The 25,596-nt window shown below is 26.2% G+C and overlaps 1 protein-coding gene across 1 annotated transcript; it reads right to left on the bottom strand.

Annotated features, from left to right (window-relative positions):
* Nucleotides 1-2,743: 2,743 nt before the first annotated feature.
* Nucleotides 2,744-25,181, bottom strand: LOC145835885 (AP-3 complex subunit beta-2-like). The gene is made up of 24 exons (XM_082943636.1): nt 25,057-25,181; nt 20,013-20,088; nt 19,514-19,684; nt 18,411-18,571; nt 18,036-18,102; nt 14,800-14,982; nt 14,226-14,381; nt 13,907-14,059; nt 13,267-13,401; nt 12,825-12,957; nt 11,778-11,887; nt 11,018-11,194; nt 10,463-10,652; nt 9,039-9,157; nt 7,884-7,992; nt 6,633-6,821; nt 6,160-6,390; nt 5,805-5,931; nt 5,470-5,575; nt 4,874-4,916; nt 4,539-4,623; nt 4,326-4,423; nt 4,119-4,251; nt 2,744-3,312 (listed from the first exon to the last, which is right to left on the bottom strand). The coding sequence occupies exons 1-24, from the start codon at nt 25,155-25,157 to the stop codon at nt 3,171-3,173; spliced, it is 3,195 nt and encodes a 1,064-aa protein (XP_082799762.1). The 5' UTR covers nt 25,158-25,181; the 3' UTR covers nt 2,744-3,170.
* Between the last annotated feature and the right edge of the window lie 415 nt (nt 25,182-25,596).

Here is a 25,596-nt window from a genome sequence, read left to right as displayed (position 1 = left end):
AGAACAACGTGTGCTTTAACGAAGTATCTGTGTAATTTTTTCTTATTTTTGGTTTTAATTAATAATTTAAGTATTTTTACATAGTTTAAATAAGTAATGAAGTTTTTACAATGTAAATTAATACACATAGTATAACTAAGTATTAATAACTTAACAAGAAAAATATACTGAATGTACATTTAAAACTTGTAAGACAATTTGATTAACAATACTGTGTTGTAAAAACTCGACAACTTTATGTAAATATTTTGTTACAATTTTTTAATCGCAATTTTATAATTTGATATTTGTTTCTACTTATAACTTTAGATTTTGAACAGAATAACAAATAGTTGACTACTTACATGTAAAAAAAGCAGCTTTGTAAAAATAAAACAACAGTTGTACTTATTTTTTCTTTTCACAATTAGTAAAATCGGTATTTATTTAAACTATTTTTTCTACATACTGAACGAGAAATCGAAAAAAAAACACCGCCGAAAGGTCAAGATGAAAGTTTTAGTACACTCTTCGCGACTTAATTTAGATAAACTAGCTTAAGTTATTTTTCCACAACTTATCTACACCAAATTAAGTCTTTGCTTAAATTTTACTGAAGTTTTAAAAGAAGTATGGGTCCTTTTTGTTGGAATAATTAAAGATTTACCGGATCCAAATACTTAGTATCCAGCCGGATCTGAATATAATTTTGAAATAAGGATCCGAATATCATTTTGTAATCAGGATCTGACTGGATCCAATAAATATCTCAAATTTACCAGTAATATCTAGTGTAACTTTTTGCAAAACTACCCTAAAATACGCCTAAGACCTTATTGTTTTTGCTCTTCGTCATAAACTCCAGAATATCTAGTGTAAGTTTTAAAAGTGTCTTTTAATTTTTTTATAGAAAATACTAAAACAAATTCAGTGACCTACTGGATTTTCAAATAAGATCCCGGTATTTTTTTCAAAATAATATTCTGCCGGATCCGAAAACTAGTATCCGGTAAATCATAATAATTTTAATGAATGATTTAAATGAACATGTTGGAAATAATACAAAGGTTCTGTCTGTTTGCAAAAAAATCTATACATTTATTACTTGAAATATATCTCAAATTTTATTTTTACATCGACAAAAATCTAGATATTATTCAAACCTTAATCATATCATAAATTATTACTATGTCCTTAAGACTAAAATTTTTAAGCGTTTTTTTTTTGTTCAACAAACATTCTAGTGTGGTAAGCTACTTTAAATAACCGAAAAACTAGTATAAAAATAAATTATTCCAGAAAACATATTCTTAATAAAAGCTGTACATTTATTAGTACATACTACACTATTAATTGAAACCTAGTAGAAATAAATACAATTAAAGAAAAACACAAAAAAGTTTTTGTACATATTTAAATGATTTTTTAATAATAAAACTTGGCTGAAGACGCGTATTAAACACAGAAAAAGCTGTCCCAAGCAAAAGTTTTTTTTGTGTATTTGAGTTCTAATAAAATATTATATATTAAATGAATAGTACGAAACTAACAACTAGTTTTACGGCAGAGCGGCTTTAGACTGAAATGATGAAATTTCTGATTTATATAATAAAAGTTTTAAAGATGACTTGCTGGAGAAGTTTTTTTTTGTAAGTTTGTTATATTAAGCAAACTTCTAAATGTTTATTACTTTTCGTTTCAATTTTGATTTTTTAGTATTTTTAAAATTTTCATTGCAAAAATAAATTTCTAATTAAATATGATAAAAAACAATATTATACTTCTTTAAGTATATAATGTTTGTTTTATCTTATGACTATTAATACAAAAAAAACACTAACTTTGTAATTTAAACGAAAGTTTTGTAAAGTTTAAAACAAATTTTATTTTTTTAGTCATCAATGCTAAGATGTAAATTGATAATATAAAAGTTGCATATATAAACTATATTAAATTAGCTAAACGTTTGTTACAGTCTATTTTTTATTATTATTGAGCATAACAATTTGTCATTTACCGTATAAATTATAATACTGTCTAAACAAATTACTTCGTTTTTTTAGTAGTACAAATTATCAACAAAGTTAACGTTGAATTTCGCAATCTTATATTTAACGCTAGGCTATCACCATGAACACTAAAATCGTTTCTCGCGAAAGATAAGGACCAAAACAAAGATACTAACTAACATTATTTTAGTCGTTGACTTGTAGTAGTTAAGCTGCTTGTCCCTTGTTTTAAAGTATAACCGCGAACTGAAGCTTCAGAAAGATGATACTAAAAACTGTTTATTCCATTATAAATCAACAAGTGAGTTGTAATAGTAACAAAACCAGTATCGCAATCAGCTGCAGGACTTTTTACTGATGGTGGTCCAGTGAAATGCCAATAGCTTTATATTAAAAAGTCACTATATGTATACACTAGTAAATCCACTATTTTTTGAATTTTTATTTATTTCATAATTGTTTTAAACTAACTAATATATATTTTTTTAACTCATAGTTTTTGAATGCACCAGCAAAACGAAGATAAAACAACGGCTTATCAAAAATAGAAGCTAAAATTGTAGATTAACGAAGCTAGATACTTTTTGTTTGATTATCTGCTAATACATAGTTTAATATTAGTATTTCAACATTCATAAATAAAAAGGGAATAATATACAAATTGCACAAACGAGAAACATCAAGTATATGTCATACAAAAAAAAAAATTACCAACTAAAAAATAAATAATTAATTTATCATTAAAAGAGGTGCTTTTTTAGCTGTTGTTAATGTCTTTGTGCAAAATAAAAACATTAATATGTACAAACATTAATTTAAAGATGTGTATGCCAAGATAAAAAAAAAATCCTGCTTTAAAAAAATTTGAGTGATCATTAGTTTGAGTTATCTAAAACGTAACATGTATTAGTAATTAAAAAAACTTTTTGTTGTAATTTTATAGAGTATTATTGTTTTACTCTTTTGTAAAAAGTTATAAAATAATTTGATTTTTATAAAAGTTAATAATGTTGAAAATTTAAATAAAACACCTAGCAGTTTTAAAAGCATTAAAAATATGCAAAAGTATTTTATATCTAAGTCTAAAAGCAAATCCAAATAAACAAATAAAAATTTGTAACATTATTAGTTCAAATAACAGAGTGTACTGACAAATGCATCAAAAGTGAACACATAAGATAGTTACTGCAAACATTCTTTAATTTTAGTGAATAGCATCGACCCAATGACCATCTTTTCACAATTGACAGTCAGACTTATGTCATCACCAACTTCAACAGTTACTAGCAACGGGTTTCCATGACTTAATGTTTTTCCTGCAAACCTGTTAACAAAATATAATTGCATAGGACAATAACTATAAAAAGAAGCATTATTAGTTTTTGTTCTGCAAGTAAACTATTTAAAAGTTACCTAAATTAAATTAGTTAAACTCAGAATGTTATTTTAGATCAGGGTTACCCAAAAACCTTTTTTAAAGGCCCCCTCAAACAAGATTTCTCAAAAATTACCATTAAAACCGCCGAAGACCTTTTTTTGCTTTTTATTATCAACTCAAGAATATCTAGTTTAAGTTTAAAAATATGACCTCATGGCCCCCTAAAATTACGTAATGGCCCCCAAGGGGGCTACTTGGTCCAGTTTGGAAAACCCTGGTTTATATGCTGTTATATGTTGATTTTTGTTTATAAATAATTTCAACTTAGTTTTTTTTGATAAATTAAATTTGCAAAAGTTTGTTTAGTGGGTACTAGAATTTTTTTATAAGTTTTTAACCTCCTTTAGAAAAAATATATCAGTAATTATTTTATAGTTGTGAATATATTAAAAAGATAAACACTTTAATACTGTAAATACTAAAGATTTGATAGACAGAAGTAATGAACTTAAAGTAAGTAAATATATTTTTAGTGTGTTGTATAAGATACATAAATAAGTAGAAAAAGTGAAAATTTATAGCTTTTTAAGTTTTAAATACAAATTTAAAAAACCATTAAATATAAATTAGCTTTATGTAAAGTTTCAATGTTAATAAATTAGTTTTATATTTTATTGAAATACTAAAAATGTTTAAGTATAAAAATAAAATTGCTGAGCTCAGTCAAATAAACTAATTTATTTTCGATATACCTGTGAACATTGTTGTCTGTAGAAGGAACTCTGCAAACATGAGCAGCTTGCATGACTTTCTTGCTTATATGACCAGTTTTTGTATCGGATAATTGAATCTTGCTCTTGTTTTCGTTCATTCCAGATAATGAAGCTGAAATGATATAAAAGTTTCAAAATTTCACTGTTATATAAGTTATAAGTTTTATCTTAGTCTAAACTTTATACCTTTACTCTGCAGAAATTCATTTTGAGGTACATTCCATGGCTCGACAAGCTCACCTAGCGGAGGTTTGATACTCACGTTAAACTTTCGAGTTTTTGTCCTATAAAATTGAGATGAAATAAAAAAATACTTTAGCATTATTTATAACGATAGTATTATAATTTTATTTGTGGTTTACAGTTTCACTTACGTTAATATTTATCAAAAAATAAAACCTGAGTTCAAATTCAAGGGTTTGGGTTGAATCATTGAAATCAACTCCAATCAAAGTAGTAAAAGGTTTGCCATTTTCAACCATACCTTAAATATAGAAACTAGCATTTAGTACTTTTACGGAAAATTTTTAAAACAATAGTAATAAAAAATCAGTTATAACTTATAAATAATAATAATTTTTGCACTGAAACTTGTGACAAATTTATAACATATTTAGTTAAACGTAAAGTAATTTTAAATATTAAATAGAGTGCTTCAAAAAAAAAAGATGCTTGAAATAGCTTGTAGTTCCTTATTAACAAAGAGCATATTTACGAGAGTTTAGTGTACTTACTTATTTCTTCAAAACTATGAATGCTAAGCCCTCCTTGAAGTTTCTATAGAAAAAAACTTAATAAGCTTGTACAACTACATAAATGTAAAAAATGATGAACATTATGCACACTCAGCTAAAAAGCTACTTGATTTTGATAAAAATTCAATTGATATATTCTAAACCAGCAGTTATTATTTTTTTTTTTTACATTTTACCCCTTTTTAGAAGGTAATTACCAAGTCTGAAAATAATTTTTTAATTTTGAGGGAAAAAACTAGATTTTTGAACTTTAAGCTTATTAGTTATATTAAATCGTAAAACTTAAAGAGTTTGTTTAACTTTAAAATAAAAACAGTTAAATGCTAACCTTTAAATTAAAAAGACAATAAATAAACATTAATTGACATAACTTGTAATAAAGAAAATTTACCCCCAGGGGTAAATTTACCTCAGGTAAAAAATCGCTGTTCAAAACTAAAAAACTACCTTTTATAGATTTGAGAAAATACGCAATTGTAATTCATACATTTAAGATGTAGAAAAATGCATCTATTGATATAGAGTTTTAAATATTTTTCGATTATGACTTTTTATGCCGAAAATGCACAACCAACCTTATCTCCAATACAAATATCACGAATCGGGTTGACAGCGTGATTTATAAATTCAAGTTCAACTGAGACCATTTTGCTGTTTGCTGCAAACTTTGTTCGTGTGAACCTAATAAATAATTGTAACTTGAGTAAATTAAATAGATAAAAACAAGTAACTAAAGTACTTTGTAAAGTATAAAACAGCATTACTCTGTTTTAACTATCAAAACTAAGTAAGATAATTTTTTTTTAATAAACGACCAACTACCGTTCAAAGTAGTTATAAACACTAACGTTCAAACTAACGTATCTAGTTACATATGTAACTTGTATGAATAACTTGTTTAAAAACTTACTTGTATTTAACTTCCAATCCCTCCCCGGTAACCCTGTGCAGCAGTTCGAATTGGGGCTTGTTGCTAAGTGAAGTTGATGACGTAATTTTACTATTTAGTGACACGTCACCGGCTCCAAACGACAAACCTATTAGCCGTTGATGAAAACTAGGTTTAGTAAAGATGTAAATATGCAATAGTTAAAAAATAAGTATTTTCACGTTTGTTGACATTTCTAAACTAAAAAAAGCGTTGAAGTACATTAAAAGTACATACAACTGTTTCCAATATTACAAAAAAACTATCTCAATACCAATTATTTCATTTATAGTTATTATAATTGTTAGTTTTCTTAAGTTTAATAATTTTTGTAAACCTGCGAGATCGCTACTTATTTGAGGAGTGAGTATGTCCATTTGAGGAGGTGGTGATGACAGTTGAGGAGCCGCAACAAAATCATCAAGATCTAGAAGATTTACTTCTTTCTCTGCAGATTTCTGCTCTTCTTCAGAACTCTCGTCTTCTGAACTTTCTTCGTCTGAAGATTCTTCTTCTTCTAGTGAACCATCTGAAGACGAAGACTCGCTTTCATCTTCTGATGATGAATCTTAATGGTTTATAGTTCAAAATTTTTTTAAATTGTACTAATATTTTATTTTTTTTAACCATAAAATATAGTTTAACTTAATTATCGAACTTCGATATCACAACAGCCATTTAAGTATTTTTACTTTGAGAACATTCGGACACCATGAAATTCTAAATTTATACTATTAACTGTAGGTATTAAAAATAAGTTCTAAAATTTCTTTCAACATAAACACTAATTTTTCTACATTATAACTCTACCTTGTTCGTCGTAGCTGGGAACTTCGTCTTCTTTCTGCTTCATCTTCGGAGATGTAACGCCTGCATCTGATTCTGACACGTGCGAGTCAGGACCTTCTGTTTCGCTGGAATCCTCATCTGAAGAACTTGCCTCCGAAGATTCGTCAGAATCACTTTCTTCCTCGGAGCCCGAATCTAAACCATCTGAACCTTGGTAAATAGAATACTTATCAAAATATTTTGTAACAAGACCTTAACATATTTGCAAGCTTATCGGACATACTTGTTACAGACAAGAAGAGTTATAATAGGCTATAAGCAGAGCTAAACACAACATTGAAATAAATAAAATTAGATTAAAGTTCTAAAGATTAAAAACTCTTCGAACTAAACAATTGTTGTCAACAATTAAATATAAATTTTTACAGTAAATCATTAGTGTACTAACATACTAATATTCACAACAAACGTTTCGCTGAATTAAGAGCTTAAGAAGTAAACTAAAACACAATGATCCTACCAAAGTATATATAGCTTAAAGTCTATAAATTAAAAAAAAAAAACTTAAGACCAAGAGTTAACAGCCTTTTATAAGCAACCGGACAGAAATAATGAAAAAGTTCTTTACGGGCCAAATTAAAAATATTCTCTCGCAGGCTACAAAATTTTTGAAAAGTTTTATTTAAAAATCAATTTATATGTAAGGGAAGGTACAGAATAAAATACATAAGCAGCGGTTTACACCAGCAAAAAAAACATAACTATTATTAGTATTAAACTTATTTTATAAAATAAAATGATATCAACTTAATTAGTTGTTTTTTTTTGCTAAAATGCATGTGGAGGTTCAAAATTTATTAATTGCGGAGCCGCAGTTTACCGGACCTTGCTTTAGATACTTGTGTTTTTGTTTACTCCAGACGAGCTGCTAATACAATGTAACATTTGTTATATATAGCAAAATCTGAAACTGCTTTTTGATCGTTTGTATAACTCAAACATTTTACTTTGTCTAGTTAGTTTTATAACTTATTATATATTTTTAAATACATAATCTAACAAAAATATTAGAAAACTAAAGGTTGGAGCTTTTAAATATGTAAACAGGACCTATAAAATCACAAAACTATTGACAACGCTTTTAGTAAAACATTTAAAGTTACGAAAAAAGGAAATTCATATACGCATGTAAAAACAAACAAGACGTCAGTTGGGAAAAATAACCCCTAAATAAATATATTTTTAAGTTTTGAAAATTATTTCTTAGCAAACCAGATTCTTCTTCTTCCGTTGAAGAGTAGAACGATTTTTCCTTTTTTTGCTTCTTTGAAGATCTTTTGAAGATTTGGTCTGGTTTTGACGGTACTTCTTTCTTTGGTGGCTAATATTTAGAAAAAGTTAAAATGACAAGTGTTAGGTTTAAATGGAGATAAAGTAATATTTTTTAGTTAATTTTATAGTGAAGATAAAATTTTATCATTACTAAAATTGTATATTTTCAAATATCATTTCAACTTATTAAATGTCAACAAGTTTTAGGCAGTCTTTTAAAAAAATTAAACTTCGAAAGTATACTTTTAATAGGCCTGCTATCAGCCAAAAACGGCTATGCGTGTTGTGTATGGAAAAACAAGAAGAAATAATAACAATACATTTTAAACAAATTATACAGTATTCTTCTTTTATCACACTAACATATATTTCTGTGTGTTGGACGAGTCAACACACTTCAACTGAGCTCGGTAAAAAATTAATACTGTAGGAATGAATAGAAGCTAAAGTAGGTATATACATGTGTCCATTAAAAAAAATGCTATAGGTTTTTATAGATTAATAATAGATAAAATACTTGATGTTAAATGCGACTGTTATAAAATTTGTAATCATTAAGTCTAAATTAAATAAATTAAAGTAAAAATACAAAATAAGATAACAAATCATAATATAAACTACCTACATAAAAATAAAGGAAGTACCAATTCTAAAATATTTACTGGTTGCTAACCATTGAAAAAATGTTTCTAATAATTACGGCATTACGCATATGAACATTACGACTAGTATAATTTATACTACAAAGTTAGATAATTTATTCCTTATATTTGTAAAAAGTAGTAGAGCGCTTTAATTAAAAAAAAGTTATACGTAATCTATTGTGAATAAAAAGTAAAACAACAAACATTATATAATGAATTAATAAATTAAATAATAGTAATGCCTTTAAATTAATGACTCGTTTAACACACAGAAACATATATCAGTTTAATAAAAGAAGAATACTGTATAATTTGTTATTATTATATATTCCAGTGAACTTGTTTCGCTAGGATCTTTTGTTAACAAACACTTAAATTTATATTTTGAATAGTTTTACATTTTAAAATAAAGTTTAAATAAATTGAGCATTGTAATACTCTAATCTACAACCTCAACATTTCTGACACTAGGATCAGGTTTTTCAAGTGGAAAATCAGGAAGTGGCTGGTATCCGTTCACTTCAGTGTTTAGTGAATGTGAGAGAGATCCTATCTGATAAACATCTCTTCCTAGAGTAAAAAATAATATATACATTTTAAAAGATGTAAATTACTTTCACGAGACATTTACTCTTTTAAAGTAAAAATAATAAGTTTTGTCATCAAATAAGCTAGTATATTATATAACTTTACAGCTATCAAGTTCTTTCATGATAGTTTAACTACGTATCAAAACCTATAAAGCAATATTAAAACTACCTTTAAACAAAAATGAAGTTTGAAACCTATCGAAAACCTTTAATTTAATGTAAGATGTAAAACAAATTATTAGTAAATATAAAATTAAAAGCAACTTTTTGTTGTTTTTACTTTTAGATGCACTTAAGTACATTAAAAAACTAAAACATTTCAAATCAAAAACTATACAGACACTTGATATTTTTATCATAAATTAAGTTCATTTTTTAAAACTTTTTAAGTTACATCAACAATAAAAAAATGCAGTTTTAAAGGTACGTTAAGCATAAAATTTAACAAGACGAATTTATTTTTCTAATTTAGTGTTTTTCTAAGTTTACCTCTGTGCACAGTAGTATAAATTGATTTTTTGCTGAAAAAAATTTACTAAACATTCTCATTATGCTTTACTGTGTACCGTTTTTTATGATCTACTGTGCATAAATGATACACATATAAATTTATTTTCTAAATAAAAAGGAAGCTTTAATAAATGCTTTTTTTTTTGCACATAACTCGTCAGAATTTACCACCGCTAGATTTACAAAAATTCGCATCATGGCAGCTATGCTACTGCGCACGGTTTTAAAAAATATATATGAACGACTGGTTTAAATCAGTGGTTTTCAAAGTGTGCACCAGTGCAAACAAAATTTATTTTGGGGTGCACGAATCGTAGCTTAAAAAATTATCCTACATTTTGAAACTTACACTAGATATTATAGAGTTCGTGATGAAGAGCAAAAAAAGTCTTAGGGAGGTTTTTATGGTAGTTTTTTGAAAAATCTTGTTGGAGGGGGCCATAGCTTATTATAGCATAACGGAAACCTTTTGAAAAGTTTGGGAAACTCGCACTGGATAATACGAAACATTTGAAACTTATACTAGAAATTTCGCACATTGGGGTACACAGAATTTTAATTTTGCAAATTAGGGTGCACAGATTTTGACTAGCTTAAAAACCTTTGGTTTAAACGATTGGAACTAAAAAATTATTACTTATTTGCAAAATAAAAAAACCAGGTAAATATTTAACTTTATAGAATCTTAATAATTTTCCTAAATAAATACTTAAATTTATTCTTATAGTATAAAACTTTCCATATATCTTGCACAAAGTTTAAAAAAAAAAGTTACCTTTGAACTGCGACTCGAGCACAGGCGCAGGCTTGGCAGCAAGCAGAATTTTTTTGGCGTACTTTCTGAGGTTGGCTGAGTCAGTGGGTTGTGGCATGATGAGGTGCTTGATGAACCTGGCTCTGTCGCGTATGTCGTAGTTGCTGTCGTATTTTGCCAGCTGCAGCACGTACTGCGTGATCAGCTTCGTCTGTGTTTGAAACCTTTTTTTTTAATAAAGTTTATATTATACTGTGCTAGTTGTACATTATTTCAACAGGGTTTTCAAAGCTCAAAATAATTGGTATGAATTTAAGAAATAATCGCCACCCTTAATTAGATTTCACCCTTTTACTAGGTAATTACCAATTTAAATTATTTTCCTTTATAGCTCTAGGCCCTTTCTTACTTAATTTAACTAGTAAAATAAATAGTTATTGTAAAATTACTAAACAACTTTTAAAAATGTTAAAATATTAACTTTATTTCAAAAAATATATGAAGGTAAAATTATGATTTAATAGTGCAACTAATTATAACAACTAAGATCGAAAAAACAACTGTTACTTCACAAACCTGCTTTGAATTAGTAAGATATAGCTTAGCAGCGAGATTTATTATCTGCAACTTAACGATTTGTTCTTGCTCGATGAAAACCTTCGCCAGCTTTCTGAGCACATCGGGCGCTATTTTGGGAACAATTTCGCAATATTCACCTATCAGCCACACTATACTTGCGCGTGCCATTGGTACCTACAATCAGCAGTTTGAAAGCAAACAATAATTTTGAGTGTAAAAAGTTTTTGTTCGCTTCAGAAAATTATATTATAACTTTTTATAATAATTTAATTGTAATTTATATCAGCGGTTCTTAACCTTTTTTTCACGGTTTACCGCTTTTTGGAAGGTAATTATTAAGTTTACCCAAAACTAAAGTAGTGTTTAATTTTGAGGGAAAATTTTTTTTTTCAAACTTTAAGCTTATTAGTTATTAAAATAGTAAAATTTAAAGAGTTTGTTTAACCTAAATATAAAAACAATTAATTACTAACTTATAAATTAAAAAGACAATAAATAAACACTAATTGACATAACTTGTGATAAAGAAAATTTACCCCCTAAAACAAGGGTATTTACCCCAAGTTAAGAATCTCTGATTTAGAATGTGATAGACTTGCTTATTTCAACTTGTTTTTCAACAAGTGAGTAAAAATGAAGTTTAATTTTTAAAAATCAAATTTAAATAAAAACTTTAACTGCAAAAATACTATAGTTGACGAAGTATGCGTTAAAAATACACATACTTGTAAAACTAAAACAGACTTGTTATATATACCTGTATTTGATCAAGAAGTTTAGACATTTCTTTTATAATATCACTGTGTTGTTTTGGATTCATTTGCAATAACTTCTTAATAACAACTACACTTTCTGCCACTACAGATTCTAAATAGAAGTAAATGTATGATAATATACATTCTAATAACTATTTCATAACTATTAAACAAAAACCTACTCTGTTTACAAAATTGTTACTCTTTGTTTAAATTTAAACATATATTTAAAATAATGTTGCTCAAAAACTAAACTAAACCATCTTTTTGCTAATTTTTTTTAACATTTACAACACAGCTTTAGCACTAAAATAAAATAAAGTTTAAATCTAAAAGTATAATTTTATAAATTTTACATAATTAATTCATTTAGACGTATTCAAGTGCGACCTAAAAATCTTTAACATAAGAACTGATGAGTGGCAGTAGCTTGCAAATGAGCGCGTCAAATAGCGATCTACTATACGGAAAAGACTAAAAAGGGAAAAGCAATATCTGATGAAACCGAAGCAAAGGAAGAAATGAGAAGCAAATTATTTTTTTTCTTATTTATACGTATTTTTGTACTTATTATTTGTTTGTTGTACCTATTGCATCAAGGTATTTATAATTTATTTTTATTATTAATTTTAATTCCTTTATGCACAATAGGCATAGACGAATTCGGCTGATAGCTGACCTGTTATTATTATTAGATATAATGGTAGTTTTAGCCATCTTAAGTTATATGCACCTAATTATAACGCAAACAGTTTAACTAATAAAGTAATTTAAAAGTTATAGATAAATAAAACAAAACAGTTTAGTACTTTTAAATTAACTAAAAGAACTTATTTTATCTTACTCCTTCGTTTTAAGAGTATTTAATGTTAATACTCTTAAAGGTTTTGGTCTGAAATTCTTTTATTTAATAGCACTTGTATTTCTACTAAAAAAACTTACACAGTTAAATGTAAGATAAAACACTATAAATAAATAAATGTAAAAGCGTAAAATTGATATTCGTGCAATCAAAACTTTTAAGTATTTATTGATTGAATAAAACAAACCGTCTCTATTAGATAGCAAGTTTACAAGCCCTTGCAAACAAGTATCAGTGACTTCATTGATATTAGTGGCACATCTTGCTATAGCTTGTATTGTGCAAGCTACAAACTTTTTGTCTGAACTTTTCACATAAGTCTGTTCGACATTTTTAAATTCGGCAAGAAAAATTATGACAAATTAAAATGGTTAAAAAAAAAAACTTTGATTACAAAGTTATGGTTAAATAAATACACTTTATTAACAGTTAGACTACTTTATTCATTTTTTCTGAAACCTTCAATCAAATAGTATTGATATTGCGTAAGGTTTATCCCTAAAATAGTTTTATAAAACGTTTAAGTCGATATAGTCTAAATACATAAAAATAATAACAAACAACTTTAAAAACTTTATCGCTAGTGATTGTATAATTCATAATGTAGTTCATCAAAATAGCAAATTTACCTGAAATTCTCTCAATATAACGGGTATGTTGGTCTCAGTGGCCAGGTTGGTCAAAACTTCTAACTTGAGCGTTTTAATGTGACTTGGGTCTGTAGACCTAACGTAGAAACTTTTCAAGTATGGACCAAATACTTTCTGTTAAAACATTAATAAAGTCAAAACAAAAGGGTTTTTAAAAAAATTACATAAATTCTATCTAGTAAGCAAAGAAAAATATTATAAAACAAAACTTTTAAGAATATGTTATTAATTTAGTATACAGTTATTGAAAAGTTTATATAGAGTAGTTGAATATATTTTTTAAACAGAAGAGTAGTTTTAATCAAAAACAAATACTATAACTTTGTATTTTGTATATTCATTTTAATATAGTTAAATGAATGAAACTTTTAATGGGGAGCCTTAATAAAAGTTTATGGTTTATTAAAACTTAAAGTGTTTCAAACGTATTTGATATAGAAAATAAAATCAGCTAAAATATAAATAAATAAGAAATTAAATACATAAAAGTATGACTATGTATGTATACAGGTATAATATATAGGTGATAATTTTAAATACTAAACTTTTATACATACACATATATTTAATTTAAATTTACTGCTTGCTTATAACAAAAGAAGTTATAAAAAAATCCAACTTTTCTAGTAAGTGAAATGGAAGCGATGTTTTGCAGCACAATGTACTGGACTTCCCTTCTGCCTCTCAAAAGCCTTATAAGCGCCTTCACACAAACTTGAAAGTCACTTTTGGGGGCCACGTGGTAGTACAGCTGCGAAACTGCCATCACAACCTGGTGTAATTAATATGATAATGTTAATATACTTTGAAATACATGCGTAGAATATACTCTCATATCTAATTTGATATTTTACCAAGACCGGTTTGTCGAAAACCTTTGTCTGGATTTTTAACAACAATTAAAAACCACACGTAAATATAAATCATATTTTACGAACAGCAGAATTTCTAGATTGTAGCAGGGACTTGGTTGCCTTCAGCAGTAGCTTGTGGTCGTGATCCATGAAATACTTGGTGGGTTTGTCCTCCTGTTCATCTTCTTCATCACTTTCCTCATAAAACGGCTTGTCCTCTTCATCTTCCAATCCACCGTCCTATGAAAAATTATATTTACAAGTAGAATCACCACATTGAAATTATTATGAAGTAATTTTTTAAAATGTAAGAAATTAAGAACTTTTAGTATTTTTGATCACAATAAGTTCGTCATTTCAATAAAAAAACATTTGAGTATCTTCGAAAACTAATATTAAAACTATAAGAGTTGTCAAAATTTTAAAAACTTGTATACTTTAAAACATTTCTTAGTTTTTAAAGAAGTATAAGCTAAGTACATTTAAATCAAAACCTAGTGTTGAAAGTTTGAGTACAAAAACTAAAACTTATTAAATTTTGAATTTAGTTATACTAAGTCTCCAAGCTGACATACATATCTTATTAGTTGGTAGAGTTCTAAAAACTGATATTCAACTAGAAAAAGACAGCTTAGATAAAATTACATAAAAAACTAACATTGGCATTCGGGTTCAAGAACTGGGTTCTGGCGTATCTGGTTAGCATGGAAATGATTGCAATCTGGCCCCACTCATCCACGTCAGCAATGAGGTTGCACAGCTTCCTGAAATGCCTGTGTATCAGGTCTATTCTGTCTGGACAAACTTCCTCGAACGCCATCACAACACTGCCGGCTACAAGCTGTTTGAAAATTTACATTGTTTATATTAATTTAGTGAGTTGTGTGGACAGGGTTGCCACAAATCAAGCTGAAAAAAAATTCCTGACTTTTTTAATCAAACTCTTAATTTAAACTTATTCTAAAATACATAATCTAACTTTTGAAACTATATAAAGCTTTCAATTCTATTTTTATACACGTTAAAACAACAGTATTTTTGCTGAATTCAATCATCAAACTTCCACGACACCAGTTGAACCATCTATTTATGATTGATGTAATTGCATTAAACATCTCTACCAGCAAAATACTTGTATTATTACCTTATAAACACAGCTTGTCTGAAAAAAGACACAATCTTTTAGCATTTCCCAGCATAAATTTATCTAAATAAACGAAACGACATATAAGGAACTTTCACCTTAAACTAATTAAAACCTTAAATTAATAACGAACTTTCACAAATAAAACCTTAAAACAATTAAAACTTTTACAATTAAATCCTTAAAAGAATAAATAACTTAATCAAACACTGTTTTTTATATGTACTAAAATTTATTTTCTCTGTTTCTTTATTAAAACTTCAACCTCTTTATCTAATAGAGATATGGTTTCCTTCATCTGGTTTGCATCCCGGTTCATTTTCTTGGCAGTTAAAACCATTTGCCTCATTTTATTTAAATCGTTATCATCTGCTGCCCCTACACTTGTCGAAGAGAATCTTTTCTCTAAATATAGCCACAATTTGTGGGCTTAATTTCTTTTCTTTTTGCACTCATTTATTTTTACATCCAATTTTGCTTCCTTAATTATTTACTTAAACAAAAAACACTTTGATTCTAAACTATGCTAGATAAACTTTTGTGTAGATATTACAGTTTCACTGTGTAAGTGTCCTTGCTACAGATCATCAATACTAAAAAGCTTACAAAAACTGCTTGTTCAAGTAGGGTGGTTGTTCAATCTGTAAATAGAAAAATGTTGGAGTTTTATAAAGGATTTTTAATTAATTTTTTACCATTTGAAGGCTTTGGAAAATAAGGAATTTTGTTAATTCAAACTAACAAAATCTGACTTTTTTTTAATTTTGTCAAAGTTCTTGACTTTCCTGACTTTTTTTCAAAAACCGCCATTTTCTCTAACTTTTGTCATTTTTTTTAGTTTTTCCTGACTTTTCCTGATTTCCTGACCTTGTGGCAACCCTGTAAGGAGGTCTCTAGTACATTATTCATCACGTTTGCACCTTGATATACATTATACCTTGATATACAAATACAGATCTGTCAAAAGTTTTTTGTATATGTTTTTCAGGTTTTCAAAACTTTCTTCAGGATTTTTAAAGAAAATATTTTTGGTTCATTTTTAGTATAAAATTAGCTTAAAGATAAAAAACTTGCTTAAATAATATAAAGATTTAAAAAACATACTGTAAAGCTACTTTGTATGTGTTATTCAATAAAAAAAGCTTAATGGTATTTTTTTCTTAGTATATTTTTTGTATCTAATTGAAATTTCATTACTTTACATGTAAAAATTATTTGAAATTCTAAGTTTTTCCAGTGTTTTTTTAACTAAATTGTCAAATTCCGTGTTTTTCCAGAATTCCAGGTTTTTTGGCAACCCTGCAAATATACACAGTCACGTAAAATTTACTGTTTAAAAAATCTATATTAATTTAAAGAAACAATTTAGAATAAAAACAAGCCTACAACCTTAACATTTATAATAGTTTCAATTTAATGTATTTGTTACTGTTAAAGGTGAAATATATAGTTACCTGCTGTTATTATTTAAAAAACTTATAAAACTTTTTTTTTGTATTAGACTACAAGTATTATAGAAATTTCATAAAAGTGAAAGCTATAAATACCAATTATTTTTATTATTTAAAACAGTAAGTGTTATTAATATTTTCATATTCTTGATTTATCATATTTAATATGTGGCAATAAAGGGGTTGCTTACGAGTATGAGATGGAAGAGGTTAAAAAACATCTAAGATTGTTAGTAAAGTTAAAGTTTATTTTTATAAACTAAAAAACGAGGATTGAATGCATATTACAACTAGCTAGACTAGAACTAAAGTTGATAAAATAATCAAAGACAAATGAACAACAGCTAATAAGTATCTTAAAACTAAAAATTAAGCAGTCTCGTTTTATCTGCTAAAGGTAACAAATTTATGGATAGTAACATACATCACCACCACTTCTAACTTCGAGAGATTGTAAGTAAAATGATGTTATATTACAAAAATGTAACTCCTTGTAATGAATTGGTTTTATTTATTTCAACAAAAATATGTTTCGAAGAACTTCAAAGTGTTGTTAATTAGTTCTACTTTTTAGTGTATTTGCGTATCTTTTTAATTCAATAAAAAAATAGCGTTGTCGCGGCACAATAAAATACAACCTTCAAACTTTGATTGTTATTAAATAAAGGCTGAAATTGAAACAATTTTAAAACCTATTTTATAAAACTTCTAAATGGGTATATATGTATTAACTTCATTTAATATTTTAGCTTTTCATAAATAATTTCTGCTAATAATTTTAGTTTTTATTACATTTATAACATTCTATAAAGTTATAAATGCAGGGTTGTTACATATCAGGCTGAAAAAAAATTCCTGATTTTTCTAAATTAAATTCATAATTAAAGTCGATTCAAAAACACTTGTAAAATAAATTATGGTTAAATAAATTTAAGTTTTCTATAAAAATTTAATTAAACCCTGAATAAAGGTGAAAACCTAAAGCAAAATATTTAATAAAATAGCATTAGCAAAATACAGTTTTTAAAGATGATGAGCTTTCTTATTAAGAGCATGTTTATATCAAATTTCCTGACTTTTCCTAACTTTTTTTTAAACCCTCTTATTTTTATAAGTTTTGTCTTTTTTTTTTCCTTACTTTGTGACAACCCTGTGAATGTATTTTGAATATATCAAACTCTAGTAAATAAAATTAACATAACTAAAGCTTATACTCTGATAAATAACCAAAATTTTTCCAAGGAAAAAAATCTAAAATAAGAAAATATTTAAAATGTATAATTAAAAAAAAAAACTTACAGTTGTTCGATCACCTAAAATTTTGTCTATTATCCCAATCAAGTTTTCTTTTTGGTCCTTGTCAAGACTATAAAAAAAAACAGTTGTTGAATACTATTTTGTGTACTAGAAATACAGAAGTTGTTGGTTAGTAAATAAATTGAAAGCATACATTCTATAAGAGAACTATAAGATGTTTGAGCTTTTTATTTTTTACTTCTATATATGGTTAAACTACTTTGAAATACATTTCAGTTTTTTTTTTCAAACCACCATTTAATTCTATTAACGAGAAATACACTTAAGTTTTAATTGTTTAAAAAAATGAAACGAAAAAAAATAGTTGTAGTTGCTCTTGTATAAAAGCATTGATGAAGCTTTTAAAGAAATTTTCACCTGTACAGTTTAGGAATAGCGTGGGCTGCAGTTTTTCTCACAAAAGGACACATGTCACTGACTCCCTCTTTGATGGCAATCAACATTATTGGCACAATTATTGACACTCTGATACTTGAAAGCACTCTTAATGCGCTCGCTCGTATCATTTGGTTTGAATCCTTTCAATTACGTTTGTATTTTTACTACTGCTACAGTTTGATAATCCTAATTTAACATTTATATATATATTTTATAAAAACTCAAATGGATACTTTTTGAATAAAAAAAAGACTTTTTATAGTTGTGTTTAGACTTAAATACTTTAAAAAAAATAAAAATATTAAATATACTCTTAATGGAGCTACCCTAATCATTCAAGTGAAACACTTTTAAGACAATCTTGCTTAAGCTCGTTATAATTAAGGGTATAGGAGTTAAAAAATCAATATTTTAACATTTTTCCTAAGCTACCAGTTGTTTATCTGTTTGTAAAAATTCGAAGTAATTTTTGAGATTTAAGCGCTTAAAGATAGAGATTTGAATAGATTCTTAATGGGACGCGCAAACTAAAAGACCAAAATAGAACATTCAAGAAAACTCTATATCCTCCTAAAATTTTTGAGCAACATTTACTAATGTAATCTTTAATAATCTAAAAACAACCTCTAGTAAACAATTTTTTTTCGCTTTTAATTTTTTATTTTAACTTTTTTCATTTATCCGCTTCCTACAAGTTGTACTATTAAAAAAAATCTTTTATAAAAGTTTTAAGTTAACTGATTCAAAATAGTAGAAGGAAGTATGTTATTAGTAATTATTATTTATTATCCATATTAGGTTACTCCTCTCATAAGGAATCTTTTATACTATCAGACTTTAACTACTTATATTTAAAAATTATTTCGAATATTATAAAGCTATGAAAAGTAACTTATAGCTCAATTAAACTGATACAAATTAAGATCAAGTTTAAAAAAAAGTAATTTACTCCCTCCAAGTATGAAATATATTTAAAACAGTGCTTCAACAAAAACTGCAGTTTTTTTCATAATAATAAATAAGTTAGCCATTTAAAGTTTTGAAATTAAACAATTAAAAAAATTCATATACACATAACTTACTTTTAGACCTCTTTGAAAAGTGGATATAGAAAGCAAAGCAAGATCTTGTTGCTCTTCAGCATACCTTTCAAGATAGACATACACCAGTTTCTTTACCTCAATGTTTTTACAAGCAACATTTTTCACAACTGCAGGAAACAACATTGAAGCGTTCTTGCCTCTTGCTATCATCTGTTTAAAAACAAATTTACATATAAAGACATACACAAAAATTTTACACCTATAACAATTTTTTTAATTTAAAACTAATTGTAAAAACACTGCTTTAAAATTTGTTATTAGATAAACATTTTGTTAAAAATTGTTAACTTTAAACCTATAAACTAATTGTATTTTAGTACTTGTAGTATTAACTATTTTGTATAACAATAAACTTTAATATTTAATTTTAAAACCAGGTTTACTCAAGTGTAAAATATATACGAATAAAAAGAAAAGTAACTTATTGATAACATTTTATTAGAAACTAACTGTATTGAAAATAAGACAAAAAACTTACACCAATTATACGCTTCATTGCTTCTAACTTTAAAGAATCTTTATTTTGATCAAGCATATTTTTTAGATCTTCATGTCTGAAAAATTGTATTCAAAACATCAAAACAGCATTTAAGATAAAGCAAATTTATAATATATCTTTTGTTTACTCTTGAGCAACATTAGAATACAGTTATGATTGAACTTTAAAAGCTAGTTGCTATTGCTTTTATTTAAGTTGTTTATATATATTTCATAATATTTTAAAACAAGACATAAAAAGACAAAACAGAGATTAAGTACTAGAAAATTAATCCAGCTTTAATATGTTAGATTTCTTTCAAAAAAAAAAGGATTTTAGATATGTAAAAATGAATACAAAATGTTTATTATTATTTAATAAATACTAGTGATCTACAGAATCCAAGATTCGGACTCGGATTTGGCCGAATCCGAATTTCAAAACAAGACTCGGATTCAGCAGAATCCTAAATTTAAAATAATACTCTGATACGGCCGAGTCGTAATTTCAAAATAAGATTCGGATTTGGACTCGGCCGAATCCAAAGTTTCGGACTCGGTAGACCACTTTAAACTTTTTGAATTTTACTTAATTGTTTGTTAACATTTAAATGAAGTGTAAAACTAGTTAATGATTTCATGTTTGAGTAGATAAAAAGATGGGCTTTCTTACTTATAAAAGCATCATCAATTTTGATTTAGAGTTTTGCACACAGTATAAAAACTATGATATATTATTTTTGTTAGACTGTCAAATAAAACTAAGTAAAAAGTTAAGGCGTTTAATCTCAGCTTTTTAGATAACCGCTCTTATTTATTCACCATATGTTTATTTTTTTATGTTTGCTCGTTGTTATGAACAGCTGCATTATTTAAACAATGTTCTAAAAGTAAAAAAAATCGTTAACAATAAAATCCAAATTAATTTGCAATGAACTGCTGCAAATACTTTCATTATTCATTGTTGAACTCTGATTATAAGGAGAATATTTAGAGCTTACTGCAGTTATGAGAAATAAGGCTTAAAATCAATGGTGCAACATTTCATCGTAAAACATTTGCCGAGTCATTTATAAAAGCTTTGAAAGCAGCATATATTTTTCGAGTAAGAAGTTTTGTAAGATTGTTGCGTGGTTCTTTTGTATAATATATACTTCACCCATACTATATCGCCTAATTTATTTAAAGTAGTCTAGAATAGTCTTTAGTATAGTAATAAAATTCACTGATACAGTATAATAAGTTAATATAAAAGCATTATATTTTTAATATGTCTAATTTAAATAATACAAATACCAAACTGCCGGCAGAGGGTCCTAAGCATAAACGTACTAGGAAGTCACCCCGTCTGCAGGAAAAATATGAGCAAAAATGTCAGGTTGACAATTTTCTCACAGACAGTCAACCAGACCAAACTGAAACTTTGGATGTTGGCCCACCAACATCCATAGCTCACAAACTTTTAATTTTTTTTTTGATGTTCTTTTCTTTGGAGTAGAAGATTGTTATGAAAACAAAGTCTTAAAATAAATAACGTTATATCATTTTCTTTACAGGGTTGCCAAAAAACCTGAAACCCTAAAATTTGAAAATTTAGACTAAAAAACTTAGAAAAATCTTAAATTTGTGAAATTAAAAGAAACGTGATATTTTAAACAAAAATATCTAAAAAACCTGAAATTTTAACAATTTTTAGATATTAAGTAGTAAAATTTTGACTTAACACAATGAAATCTATCATATAGATATTTATTTTTAGCATCATCACAATTTATTTATAAAAAAACAGTTTTAAAGGAGCTTTACAGTATTTTTTGAATGTTTGCATACAATTTAACAGAGTTTTTAACCTCAAAATTAGTTTTAAACTAAAAATAGACCTAAAATTGTGTACTTTCGAAAACTTGGAGGAATTTTTTAAAACCTTGAGAAAATTTGCATAAACGTTTAGCAACCCTGTCTTTAGCAATAAGTTGAGACCTTTATTTGTTATATATCTTTGAAGACAACAGCTTTAAAAAAATTATTCGGCTAATTTTATACTGTTTTTAGTGCAGAAGTATAGTTTACGTAAACCATTTATTTTTAAATAAATTAATTGTTATCTTTAATTAATTATAGCAATCAAGGGTTGTCAAACACTTAGGGTACTCAAGGAAACATAGGGTTTTCTAAAAATTTAGAAAATCTTTTGGAGTTTCTGGGAAACTCAAGGTAGTTTTAATTTTTAATAAATAAATCAGAGTAGTTTTAAGACTTTCAAAATTTTAGGCTAGTATTCATATATATTGAATGAGATTAAGTTGAATTAGTTTAAATACTTTGTTTTATGGCCAATTTTGTTAAAAACTTGATTTTTATTGATGTTGAAAAGATGTTAATTTTTTTCTAAGGATTTGAAAAATCTCGAGGTGACTCAGGACAGTTTATAGTCACTCAGGGCAGATTTTTTGACTTAAAGAGTGACAACCGTGAATAATGTATTTTTTTTTGGTAGTATGTTTATGATTAAAATATTTTTTATATATTCTCACAATTTTATTAAGCTTATTTTGTTAATTTTTTCATTTTGGAGATTCAGTTAGTGTAGATTTTAGAAATGTTTTATTTATATTTAAAGTTTTTTACTTAATGTCAAACATTTATGCCAAGAAAATGAATAAATTTAATCGTTAAAATAAGTAAAAAATAAATTATATTGAAGCAGATTTTGCAAATTTTTAGCTCTATATTATTATGCTTATATAATTTTCTATTTTTATTCTGTTAGGAATGTAAATACATACAAATGCTAAAATACAATGTAATTAAATTGTTAATTTCATGAAATACGTTTGACTCACTAGATCACAATAAATAAAGCTTGAGCTTTTTAATAGCATAAGCTTAATAGCTATTTGATGCTATATTGTTTTGTATTTTGTAGTATTATGTTTTGCCTAGTAGTTTAAAATACAGTTTTTTTGTATCCATAAAATGTTTTATTTAAATAAAAGCATAATTTAAAAACAAAACTATAACGAGCTATATTAACAGCTTTATCAAAGTATAGTTTACACAATATAGAAATTAAATTACTATTTAGAATTAAGATTTAGTGGATGTTAATTTTATAATTCTATAATATTATTGTTCTATAGTTATTTTTGTTTTACAGTATCAATAATGTCTTCAATAGTTTGGCAATATTTCACTATAAGTTAGAAATATAACTCCGTTGCAGTATGCAATATCTGCGGAGCTAAGATAAAAAGAGGAAGTAGTAAGTCTAAGTCCTATACTACCTCTTCCATGCACAAGTATTTGAAAACTCAACTCAGCAAGAATTACAAAAAGTCTCAAAGTGAATCTTTGTACAAAGATAGAAGTTGTATTGCACTTGAACCTCCGAAAAAAAGAAAGCTTGAAGTTATCAAGCAAACTAGCCTTGATGATTATAAGTCTTTAAAACTCTGGGACATTAAGGATTCAAAAGCAATTAAAGTTTATAAAAAATCATTAAAATATTTGGACTCGGACTTGGTCGAATCCAAATTTCAAAATTGAGATTCATATTTGGATTTGGCCAAATCCAAAATTTTTGGACTTGGTAAATCACTAATAAATACCTTTTTTAAGCTTGCCTCAAGCTGTGAAACTGTTTGAAAATTTTAGTTTGCATTATTATAAAGTAGTTAGTTACACAGTAGGAAAGAAACTAGAAATAAGGAAAAAAAATTATTTAAAAATCTTTAGCATAAAGACAAAATTCTAATGCATTTAAAGTTTAAGACCAAAATTAAAAACTCTACTGACATCAGAAACTATGCCAGTTGGCGTTAGGCAATTTGAACTGTTTTTGCATATAAAAAGTTTTTGATGTCTTTAAAAATAGAAAATCAACCATCAATGAAAAAACTATTTGTGAGTATTTTATTTATTTTCTCATAGTTTTAAAAAAGCATCTAGATTGTTTAATTAGTAGTTTAATCAGTTGTCAAACTGAGTTTTTTCTGAATTTTATTTTTATCTTTGCTGTTTTCGTTCTTAACCCATAAAACCTTGAAAGGTCAGGGTAAATTCTGAACGATTAAGGGATATTTATGTCATATCTTTACAAACCATAGACTTATTACTTTTTAATAATGTTATAAAATATTAAAAAATAATCTTCGAAATATTATTTAAACTTTTTTTGTTAGTCCGTGTCCTCTTTTTTTCAAGCTTAATTTTTTAGTCTCGGTAGAAAAAATTCTATTCCATTATCAAAACTTTATATTTGTTATCTACAAATAATTTATAAGTTACTTTAAAAAAATATTACAGTATTTGTTTGACTTTCTCCATTTTGAGGTTTGAAATAATTTTATTTCTAAATTAAATAGAGGTGTGCAAAGTAAATATTTTATTCACGACCGGTTTTTGTGGCAAAAAAATTGTGACCTCTTCAAGCTAAATAAAATATTAAAATTTATTTAAAATTAATAAAAATGTTAATTATTATTAAAAATATTAAATTTATCAAAAATTATTTCAAACTTTAAAAACATCAAGCATAAAATTTTAAAAATCTCCTACTTTAAGTCTGATAACTTTTGTTTTAAAACAAAATGTATAACTTAGATTGAAAAAGGAAATAATTAGTATTTTTGGTAAGCTATATACCTTTTTTTATTTATAACTATTAGTTTTATACAAAAAATATTCCCATTGTAAAATATAGATTAGACATTCTGGCTCTTTGTCAGTGAGATAAGAATAAATTTTTTTTTGACCTACAGAATTTTGTACTACTATTTAAAAAAAAACTATATAACATGTTTGAAAAAATATATTTGAGTCTTTTACAAACCAATGAAACAAAAAAATATTTTATTAAATAAATGTATTACTAGTTTTTACTTTTAACTAACTAGTAAAATTTTAAAGTTTTGATGTAATAATTTCAATAAATTACCAAAATATGATTATGTTAAATAAATTATTAAAAAAAGTACTGTTTTAAAAATAATGAATTTTTATTGGTTAGCTTAGTCATTTTATGTCAAACAAATTAACCAACTAACTTTCTATAATTAACACTAAAAAGAGCACCAGCAGATGGATCTTTCAACTTATCATCTTTGTTGTTGCTTGAAGAAGCTGATCTTTGATTGTAGGTTGCCATGCTTTTTAATATTTTTAAATTACTTATCCTGCAGATTATACAAAAATTTTTTGTTAGTTGAAAACTTTATAATAACAAGTAGAGATAAGAATATATACTCACACAGTAATTAAAAGCTAGAATCTGTTTTTAATGTTCAGAACTAAAGTACACAGAATAGGTATTTACAGGATTAAACTATTCTTAGTGTTAAATTGTGCTTTTAAAGAAATATGGTTATACTACACAGCTTATTTGTAATTATTTTATAGTAATTTCCTGATTATTCATCATTTATTTATTTTTAGTTGTTCTTGTAGAAAAGGAAAAAGTAAAATAACTGTAAACATAAATATTTGTAAGAGGCAAAACCTAAAGAAGGAATCAATACATGTCCATTGTAGACAGAGGTTTTAATTATTATTCTGATGATGCAACGTTTTTTCATTAACCAAACGTT

The sequence above is a fragment of the Thalia democratica genome, chromosome 5 (genome assembly GCF_965202585.1).
Source record: "Thalia democratica chromosome 5, ktThaDemo2.hap1.1, whole genome shotgun sequence".
Lineage (NCBI taxonomy): Eukaryota > Metazoa > Chordata > Thaliacea > Salpida > Salpidae > Thalia > Thalia democratica.
The sequence above is the reverse complement of the archived record's forward strand: the minus strand, read 5'-3'. Positions and strand labels throughout refer to the sequence as shown.

Coding starts and splice junctions, on each gene's coding strand:
- LOC145835885 (XM_082943636.1), bottom strand. CDS start 25,157: ATGGCAACCTACAATCAAAGATCAGCTTCTTCAAGCAACAACAAAGAT. Junction 14,382..14,799: donor TCTTGAACCCGAATGCCAAT/GTTAGTTTTTTA, acceptor AATTTTTCATAG/GACGGTGGATTGGAAGATGA. Junction 13,402..13,906: donor CCATTTCACTTACTAGAAAA/GTTGGATTTTTT, acceptor ATGTTTTAACAG/AAAGTATTTGGTCCATACTT.